This window comes from Corylus avellana, chromosome 9 (assembly GCF_965113065.1).
Source record: "Corylus avellana chromosome 9, dhCorAvel1.hap1.2, whole genome shotgun sequence".
Classification (NCBI taxonomy): domain Eukaryota; kingdom Viridiplantae; phylum Streptophyta; class Magnoliopsida; order Fagales; family Betulaceae; genus Corylus; species Corylus avellana.
The window spans coordinates 3,838,733-3,849,485 of NC_142498.1; the positions used below are offsets into that span (position 1 = coordinate 3,838,733).

General features: G+C 37.8%; 1 protein-coding gene across 1 annotated transcript; it reads right to left on the minus strand.

The window, feature by feature from the left end:
• Positions 1 to 5,940: 5,940 nt before the first annotated feature.
• LOC132189476 (BIIDXI-like protein At5g11420) lies at positions 5,941 to 10,537 on the minus strand. The gene is made up of 3 exons (XM_059604222.2): positions 10,420 to 10,537; positions 9,112 to 9,609; positions 5,941 to 6,791 (listed from the first exon to the last, which is right to left on the minus strand). Exons 1-3 carry the CDS (start codon positions 10,535 to 10,537, stop codon positions 6,253 to 6,255), a joined length of 1,155 nt encoding a protein of 384 aa, XP_059460205.2. The 3' UTR covers positions 5,941 to 6,252.
• Between the last annotated feature and the right edge of the window lie 216 nt (positions 10,538 to 10,753).

Here is a 10,753-nt window from a genome sequence, read left to right on the forward strand (position 1 = left end):
TGAAGTGAAGGCCATGATCTGGTGTGCCTTTGAGATACCTTAGAACTCTTTTAGCAGCCTTCATATGTTCTGTAGTTGGACAATGGAGAAATTGACACAATTGATTGACAGTGTAGGCTATGTCAGGTCTTGTGAGTGTGCAGTATTGTAGAGCTCCAATGATATGACGATAGGTTGTGGGATCTGGTAGAGTATCACCATCAAGCTTGGTGAGCTTCTTGCCTGAAGTGCAGGGTGCGGCATAGGGCTTTGCTCCAAGCATTTGCACACGATCAAGTAAATCAATAATGTATTTACCTTGATTTAGATGCAAGCCAGTTTTGTCACGAAGGACATGGATGCCTAGGAAGTATGAAAGGCAACCAAGATCTTTCAACTTAAATTCCATTTGAAGGCCGTGGATGAGAGTCTCCATGATAGATGAATCTGTACCTGTTACTATGATATCATCAACATATATCAGTATGTAAATATGAACAGAGCCTTGATGAAGCATAAAAAGAGAGGTATCTACTAAGGATCCAACAAAACCAAGATGGAGAAGAGCTTGTGACAATCTATGAAACCAAGCTCGTGGGGCTTGCTTTAGACCATAGAGGGCCTTTTTGAGCTTACAAACATGATCTGGAAAAGCTGCATCAACAAAACCAGTAGGCTGCTCCATGAGGACTTCTTCATTCAAGTAACCATGAAGGAAGGCATTAGAGACATCCAATTGCTTGAGGGGCCAATTGTAGTGGATTGCTAAGGATAGTAGGATCCGTATAGTGGCTGGTTTTATAACTGGACTGAAGGTTTCAGTGTAGTCAATACCATCTCTTTGTTGGAAACCCTTAGCCACTAGTCTTGCCTTGTATCTTTCAATAGTACCATCTGATTTTTCCTTTAGCCGAAAAACCCACTTATTCTTGATGATGTTTCGATGTGAAGGTCTAGGGCAGAGAGACCAAGTACCATTGTCAACTAAAGCTTGAAGTTCACTTTCCATTGCAGCAAACCATTTAGGGTTAGAAACAGCCTGAGCAAATGTGGTAGGGATAGAAGGCAAGTGTGTAGCATGAAAGGATTTTAGTGGATGCTTGGTTGATTTTAAGGATAGGAATAGCTGATAGTTGGGAAAAGACTTAGGTTTGGAGTTTCCAGTCATAGATCTTGTGACAATATGAGGAGAGGCTGGTTCAGTAGGTGCAGGCAAAAGCTGAAGTAAGGATTGATCTAGGTGGGGGATAGGATCAGGGGTAGGTGGTAGTAATTCGGCAGTAGGGGTAGTCAGGGGAGTGTTTAGAATAGGTACTTGTGCTGGGGAAGGCAAGGTGATTGGGGGTGAGGTCTGAACAGTATTAGAGTCAGAATTATTCATAGAGTAAAAATGAGAATGATCAAGAACAATACCTGTAGGGGAAGGATCTGATCCGTTAGGGGATGAAGATGCTGCTCTATTCTGTGCAGGGAACACCAATTCATCAAAAATAACATGTCTAGAGACATATACACGATTGGAGATGGGATCAAGGCACTTGTAACCCTTTTGGTGGGTACAATATCCAAGGAAGATGCATTGTTTGCTTCTGAATTCCAATTTGTGTTTGGCATAGGGTCTTAAGAGAGGATAACAAGCACAACCAAAAGTTTTTAAAAAGGTGTAGTCTGGCTCCTTATTGTAGAGTTTGGTGAAAGGACTTGAATTTTGGAGAGTAGGGGTAGGCAATCTATTGATGAGATACACGGCAGTACTGACAGCTTCAACCCAGTATTTAGAAGAAAGGTGGGATTGAGCTAGGAGACTAAGACCAGATTCAATGATATGCCTATGTTTTCTTTCTGAAACTCCATTTTGTTGAGATGTATGTGGACATGTGACTCGATGAAGAACACCATGTGTTGACAGAAATTTAGTAAAGTTATGAGAGGTGTATTCACCACCCCCATCTGTTTGAAGTTGTTTAATTTTAAGGGAAAATAAATTTTCTATCAAGCACTTGAATTTAACAAAGGTTTCAAAAACATCTGATTTGAGTTTTAGAGGAAATAGCCAGGTGTATCTAGAGAAATCATCAATAAAGATAACATAACATTTGCTTCCATTGATTGAAGATAAAGGAGAAATCCATACATCACTATGAATAAGCTCCAATGGAGCAGTGGTAATACGACTTGACTCAATAAAGGGTAATTTTTTGCTCTTTCCTAATTGACATGAAACACAAATAGATTGACTCGACTTAACTGAAGACACAGGAAGGTAGTAGTTGTGAAGCAGATGCTGCAAGATTTGATGACTTGGATGCCCTAAGCGGTTGTGCCAAACTGAAGAAGACACCCTGATCCCAATTTGCGCAGTAAATGCTCTGACTTTATTTTTGGTGAAGTGTTGTAGCCTTAATGGGTAGAGACCATCTTCACTTGCCCCTTGTAGGAGGATCTTCCCTGTGAGGTTGTCCTTAATCAAGAAATAGGTATCAGTTAGTTTAAAATGGCAATTATTGTCACGACAAAATTTATTTATTGAAAGTAAATTTGTTGTAGCATCAGGACAATGTAAGATATTTTTAAGATGTAGGAGTTGATTTGAGCGAAGAAAAGAGGAAGAGCCAGTGTGGGAGATACCAAGTCCATTACCATTACCTACTGCTACTGTCTCATTACCCTGATATGGTTGCTGCAGAGTTAGATTTTCCAAGTCATTAGTGATGTGAGTATTGGCTCCACTGTCAGCAAGCCATTCATCTTCATCTTGTAGATCGTTGGATTGGGAAACCATTGCAGCAAGTTCAGATGGTGGATGTCGTCCTTGGAATGAATAATCCATGCGATGAAAGCAGTCCAATGCTTGATGATTGGAGCGGCCACATATCTGACAAAGAGGTTTGTTGGATGAGAGGATGCCAGGTTGAGAATTTCTCCTTGTAGTGTAGTTATTTCTCCTTGGAGTGTAGTTGTTGGGAGAATTGCTTCTTGGAGTGTAGTTGCTAGTGCTTCCAGTAATAGTTTTTCCTTGGGAGAAAGCAGGGGTTGGGAGTATACCAGGAGATCCGTTGAAAGTCTTCTTTGAGGGATAGGAATTTCTGTAATTGGAGAAATGTTTCCTTTGGTTGTTGAATCTCTGTTTGTAACCTGGCTTCTGAGCAGTCATGGCAAAGGATTGTGGTTCATCAATGGCAGCCTGATGTTCAATGAGTTGCTCGTGTCCAAGTAATTCAGACTGAAATTCTTCAAGAGACATAGTGGTATTCTTTGTTATCATGGAGTAGGTCATGACAAAAGAATTGTAGGTGGAGCTTAATCCACCAATGATGTAGGATACAAGGTCATCATCGGTGATGGGGCTGCCGGCGATAGCTAGCTAGTCAGCCAAGGATTTTGCACTTCGAATAAAGGTAACACATGGATTATTACCTTGTCTGAGAGTCTGAAGTTGGCGTCTCAATTGAGTGACGTGAGACCTTGATGGAGAAGCATAACGAGTGGCAAGGGTTTTCCATACTTGATTGGAGGTTTTACACCCATAAATAGTAGGCACAAGTGGAGCAGTTAAGGTTGCAATGAACCAACTGAGAATACATTGGTCTTTCTTTTCCTAAAGAATATATTCTGGATTTGGGACATCTGGAGTAGTTTTGTCCGGAGAAGATGGAATAAGCTTTGGTGGGCATGGCTCAGAGCCATCAACAATACCCATCAAGCCGTTAGTTTTGAGGATGGGCTTAAATTGAAATACCCATCCGAGATAGTTGCTGTCATCGAGCTTGGATTGACAGAGATGCGCAATGTTTGGCATTGTGAAGGATAGAGCAGCGTCGCTGGATTGCGTCATGAGTGCAGTATCAAGGACACGGCAAGGAGATGCAGCTATGGTCTAGTGCGGCAAGGAGAAGAACAGCAATGAGGCTGTAATTTGGTGCAGCAAGAAGAAAGAAAGTAGGTGCGGCAATCTGGTGCAGTGCGGCAATGTTGGTGCAGTACAGCAGGTGCGGCAAGAGAAAAGGTGATCTGAGGGCAGCAAGAAGAGCTGCGAATTTGCCTGGAGAAGAAGCTGATTCCGTTGAAGAAGGCCCAAAAATTTGAGAGGGTCAAGGATCTTATTGAGAGGGGTATGAACCGTAAGGCTCTGATACCATGAAAGAAAGCAAAGAAAATTGCTTTTGGCGGAATGAAGTCTCAGCTTCGTTCTCATTGTATATATAGGTAAAGAGTTACAATTGTAATCAAGTTTGACAAACCCAAACTTGATACAAACTAGGAGACCTAATTCAATACAAATAAGTAAAACAAATACAACTAGAACACTAAAGAGAAGAGATAAGAACAACTATAAGGATAATACTAAAAGATAAGAACAACTATAAAACAGACTCTATTGGTTCCTTAACAGTTTAAAAGCCAACATGTAAAGCCAAAACCGCTCAACACCTTCTCTCTTTCTCACCTCAACATGATATCATAGGCCCCGTTTGCATGTTTTCATGCGGATGATTTGCTCTTGCGCTCATCACTGTTGTAGTGATTTTGTATTTGAATAGTAAACCCATTACTCATACCAAATTATGTTAACGTCTAGAAGTTGTGTTGCGCTCATCTCTTCAAGTTATTCGACAAGATCAGCCTCTTACCTTTGTAGTGTTGTCCCATGCATTGACGAGTTCTTCTCCTTCTCCTTTTTAACTCCTTAAGAGAAGAAATTGGATTAAGCTTAGATTGGGTGCTGTGCTTTTAGGCAGGCGTGTCAACTCCAGCGATTTAAGCCTGCTAAGATTAAACACTTTAGCCGGAAATGACTACAATCTCACATCTAATTAAAGTTAGATCTCCTTAAGATTTCACACCACCCAACACGTAGGAAATCACCGATAAAGTTAGGCTTCTGACACACGTAATTAAAAAAAGAATTGAAAATAGTTGAGAGTGAGAGGAACTGAGTCTCTCTGAAAACTCTCACATCTCTCCTCAATAGTCAGGTCGAAGAGACAAAAAGGCATAAATTGGGACAACCATGTAAGGTAGTTCCCACCCTCAAGCTTGTAAAGTAGGATGAGGAAAAGCTGACAAAGACCAGGTACCGAAAGTATTTGCCATGGAACGAAACTAGGTTGAGGCCTTTAGAATGGCTCTGATACCATGAAAATAAAGGGGAAAATATTGTATTGAAATAGACTTCTTTGCTTGATTGATTTACAAACAGTACATAGGGTATTATACTATTATTTACTATTATATATGTGTGTAAATAAAGCAAGAAAATAAATACAAGACAGTAATTGACAAAATGTCCCAAACTTGCTCTACGAGAATAATTTCCTTATAGACATGTGAGTGTGGCGCTAGGTATGTGATCTTTCCTTTCTGATGTGAGTGTACCGCAAGGTGTGAGATCTTCCCTTTCTAATGTGAGTGTGCTGCAAGGAGGTTGACTACTCAAATATTGCTTTCTTAATTTATTCATAAGTTTCCCACATAACATGTAACCATATATGTGATAGCTTGATTTGAGGAGTCTTGCGAGGCAATAACCTTTGAGGATGCAGCACGATCTAATGAGGTGGCATGAGTGGATTTACCGTCATAATTAGCAACAGGCCTTGTTATGTTAACAAAAGGTTCAATGTGTTTTTTTCGTAGGGGATCATATGGAGAGCATAAAGTAATTGTTCTTTGATATAAAAAATAAGAATATTGGGAGTTAAATTTGATATAAATAGTATGAAACATTTTTTTGGGTTAATTGGCAAACAACCCCAATAAAAAAAAGCATGTTGTCTAGCCTTGCTAATCCTTAGTATGAATCGGGATAAAGAAACAAAAAGAAAATAATTTAAGGGTCGTTATTTGCAAACTCTCTTGGAGTGTTGGAGTGCGGACATATGGTCAAGATTTTGTTTTGCGGCTCGTTTAGAAGTAAAAATAGTCTCCATGCGGAAATATATACAATATTAGGAAATCAAATTGAATTTTAAGTGAAGTGGAACTTCTATTTCCTTCAAGTATATATAGTACCGTTTTACTAATTTATTTTGCTAGAGTACATGGCACTCAATATACTCATACCACTATAAACCATCCTCACATTATTTTTCAAATTTATGCTCTAAAAACTCACACTAAAAACCCAATATTGCTTCCTTAGAAACAAAATTACTCATTATATATATATATATATATATATATATATAGCATGACGAAATATCCAATATATCCGAGCCGGACCCATCTTGCATGTATATATATATATATAATATATATAATAACTCATAGCCCTCACATGAGTCGACGTGGATTACGAACGCTCAACAACTTCACGTCATCGAGAACCGGTCCACAGAGAGAAGAAAAGTCGTCACTTCTCATGGTGTAAAAAGTGCTGAGGAACATGACACGTGTTCGCGGAGAAACCGCCACGAACTTGAGCACGGCGCGCTTGAATCCGCCTTTGCCCTTGGATTCGTACGGCACTTTGACGGTGTCCCTACCGGCGAATGCCTCGACGATCATGGAGCCCTCGCAGGAGTTGCTGGCGTCCCCGACAGCGAAAGAGAGGATGTAGGTTTTTCCCGGGATGGTCCGGGCTACCTGAGCAATAGCACTTTCTTTTCCGGCGACAAGTTCAACGGCTCGCTTTCCTTCCGGGACGGAGAAGTGGTTGGAATCTATGTACTTGACGGCTTTGAGGGACTCGACCATCCAGCCGGGTAGTGGAGAGTGGTCGTCTTCGATGTTGGGTGGTATAAGGACGCCCCAAGAGGTGTTGGGGAGCACATATGGTCCTTCTTCGAAATCCCCATTCTTCAATAAATTCTCTGCACAATTACAACCTCAAAATAAGTATAATATCGAACAGGTTCCTTTTCAGTTCAAATATAATTACAACCTCAAAAGTATAATTTGGAACAAAATTCTCTCAAGTTTATTTAAACTAAACTAGATAATATCCAATCCAATTAATTATATATGAGGCATTTTTGATTTTTCACTATTTAAATAGACAAAAATTTTCTTCCAATATAACTAACCGGATATTATTCGGTTTATTTAAACTAGATATGTTCGTATAATTTGTCCCAAAAAAAAAAAAAAAAATTATAGCACATGATCAAATTTCTATAACCCACATTAAAGTGATTAAATTTTCACTTTCATTTTTATTAATTTCGTCAAAGATCCTTGTCCAAATAAAAAATAAATTGTTCATATTTATGGTGCGACAACATATAGATTAGATATGTAAAATCATTAAATAAATCATCAGAAATTAAATTTTAGGGTTTATAACATGGTATATTTAGGATATTTTGGCTTTATAACATGACATAGTTAAGGAGATCTAGGACTTGTTTTAGGTCAAGGTATCCTAAAATTTAATGAAAGAATTCTTCTCATTTCAAGTGAAATAGAAATAAGTTATTTCTTTCATTTTATTGTATTTAATGGTCTACATTGTATCATGTCATTTAAACATATATATTATTACATCAATAAAATCTACGGCAAAACATTATAAGTAGATTTTCAGCAATTTTTGTGATCTAGACTATTAATAACAGGTGAATTTGGATCATCTCTAATTCATTTGAACTAAAAAATATGCAGTTAGTTAAAATTTAGAGATATTTTTATCATATTAGAAAGTAAAAAAATAAAAATACCTTTCAACTATATATATATATATATATATATATATATATAAAGAATTCTGACAAAATTTATCTGCCCTAATAAATTTGGGACAACCTGTCCAATTGTTAGGGCAGGTGGACAAAATTATCCGGGTCCATGTTTCCAGGCGTCTAATTAAGGGGGTGTTTGGCAAATGGGATGGCCTAAATACTGTAGTTGATGTAGATTGATGTGAAAAAATGTAAGAATGTTTGGTATAAAAAAAATGAAAAAGTTGTATGAAAAAATGAAAAAATTTTGTTTTGTAGTGATTTTTTTATTTGAATAATAATAAAAAATGAATAATTTGATATTAAAAGTGAAAAAGTTATAATGTTTTGATGTTGATTTTTTTTAGAAAATAGTGATGAACAGTATTTGGGTCAACCCCATCCCCATTACCAAACAAAGCCTAACTCAACCGTTTTAAAATGTTCAAGTTGTCAGCCAAGCCCCGAATCCTGATCTAATTGGAGCACCTTTTTCCTTCTCCCCACAGAGACAAAATACGGCGAATAACATTAACTGCAAATACCTTGGCGGGAAAGACAGCTACCGAACTCCAAAGAGGTAAAATTAAACGACAGGAAAAGAGGTGGTCCTATAGCCCCTACATGATGATCTCAAAGCATGCCCAGTTGCCCACGTTGCCCAAAATCATTGCAAAATTCAGCGGAGAAATTGGCTTTTTCTGCCTTCTTGGGGTCCAAGAAATTGGTTTTTTTTTTCTCTCTCCTAGTGTTGCCTTCCAATTATAGGTACCCATTTAGGCTTATGTGTGCAACATGATTATGTGGGCATGTTTAATGTTTAAGTATGCGTTTGAAAGATTTAAAAACACGTTTAATATTCAAAAAAATCTATTTTAAACTCATTTGGTAAAAAAAATTGAAATCATTTGTAAGAGTTTAAAAAGTCTAAAAATAGTCAAAACTTACTTTTGACAAAAACTTAAAAATAAAGTTTTTACTCAAAAATATTTTTTATTTAAAAAATCTATTTATCAAACGCAATCTCAAACAGACTTTAAAAGTATGTTTATGGTGCGTTTGAAAGGTCTAAAACTGTGTTTAACACTCAAAAAGTCTGTTTGAAAAACAAAAAAAAGTACACATTTGATAAAAAAAATTGAAAACGCTTTTAAAGATTTAAAAAGCCTAAAAATAATCAAAACGCATTTGACAAAAACTTAAAAATAAGCTTTTTCCAAAATTTTTTTTTTTTTTTTTTACTTAAAAATTATATTTTTCAAACGCAATCGCAAAGAGGCTCTTAACCATGTAGAGTCGTAAGTATAAAATTTGTGTTGAGTTCGTCTCGAAAACTATATAAGTTACTTATTTAATTCAAGAGATTAAATATTTTAACTACATTCGTATTATCTAATAATAACTTTATATTATTATTATTATTATTATTATTATTTTAATTGTTCCAACTTTATATTAAGGTAGAAGAACTTACTGTTGGTTGCTCTAGGAGGATAGAGAGCTTTAATGGCGACAGAATCAATGAGTGGACCGCATGCCGGATCCTCCTCCACACCCGGATTATGAATAACAATTTCGGCAACTTCAAGCTCGGCCTGGAAAGCCCACGCATACGAGTCCCACCCGTTGCTGCTATACATAGTCTGCATCGGCAGCACGCCGGAATCAGGCGCCACCGATATGTTGAGCTTCTCCTCTTGAGCGCAGGTGCGAGCCGCGCTGAAAGTGAGGGAGTAGTAGAGCCCCTTGACCACTTTGATGCGTTGCTTTATCGATGCCTCGTTCCCGAGCCTGACGGCGAAGGCTCCCTCCGGCACCACCAGCAGCATGTCGCCTTGCTTTTGCCCGGATTTTATGTACTCTACGAAGCCGGAGACCTCCCAATCTGGTACGGCATAGCGCCCGATCACCACCGTGCCGTTCATGTCCGATTGCTTCGGGGCAAACTCGAAGTTCCCATTGCGTACTAATCCTGTGTTAGATGGGAAATCATGGGATTCAATTTAACAAATCATATGATTACTGCACATACAAAGCATAGCCTTTACAAGGAAATATGTTGGGTTTACTACAATATATTTGTATAGTAATTGTCCTAATAAAATAAAGAGAAATGTTTAATGCAATAGTACTTAGAATGACGGCTAGCTTTTTTCTTTCTAAAATAAAAAATTTAAAACTTATTTTACTTTATATCAAATCACGAACTCATTGCTCAATTTAATCTTTACCCAACTCACCATTCACCAACTAGTCCCGTCAAGAGTGACAAAATTGACTTGTTTTACTTTTTGGGAGGTATCTTGTGGGTGTTTTTTCTTTGGTTTTTAAAGTGATATTCATGTGGGGTATTAATAATAAGAATTCACCATCACGTGGGCTACTGACAAATTAACCCTCATTAAAGCATTGCTTTCTTGGATGTCAGAACATTCAGAAACAAAAAAATGTACATGCTGTCAGCAAAAACCAATGAGTAGCGGCAAATAGCAGCAGTAGATTAATTACTGGCCATGAAAGTGACCTCTCAAGCCCTGAGAAAACCCAGATTCCTATTTCCAAGAGCTTAAATCTTTAGCTTGGACACTCTGCAAATCTGCCTTAAAAACCTTCAAACCTCTATTATATGAGTCCATTTTGGAGCAGAAATGGTAAAAAAAATGTAATCTGAATTCTAAAATCTCAACAAACAACTTCTTTGAAAACCAAGACAGCTCAAGAAATCATATATATATATATATGAATGTATCATGTACATGGGTAAATGCACAAAACGACTTACCGTCGGTGAAGGAGAAGGCGAGGTGGCAGGTAGCACACAGAAGCACCGACAACAAAACGACCCCTCGCATGGCGAAGCTGTGTGTAAATTTTGGTGAGAGAGATGGTGTTGAAGACATAGAGAGGAAAACATGGCGAGGATTTCTTTATATGCATGACAGCCTACAAAAAGGGTCTTGGATTGCGTTGAAATATCGAACTTTGCCATTTCTTGAGTCGTTATCTTCACGTGGGGGGTTCCTGATGACGAATTTGCCCTTTTTCTTTTTCTATTTATTTTTTTTATTTTTAGTACTATGACTAAAAAGATCGGGACGTGGATGTATATCGAAGAC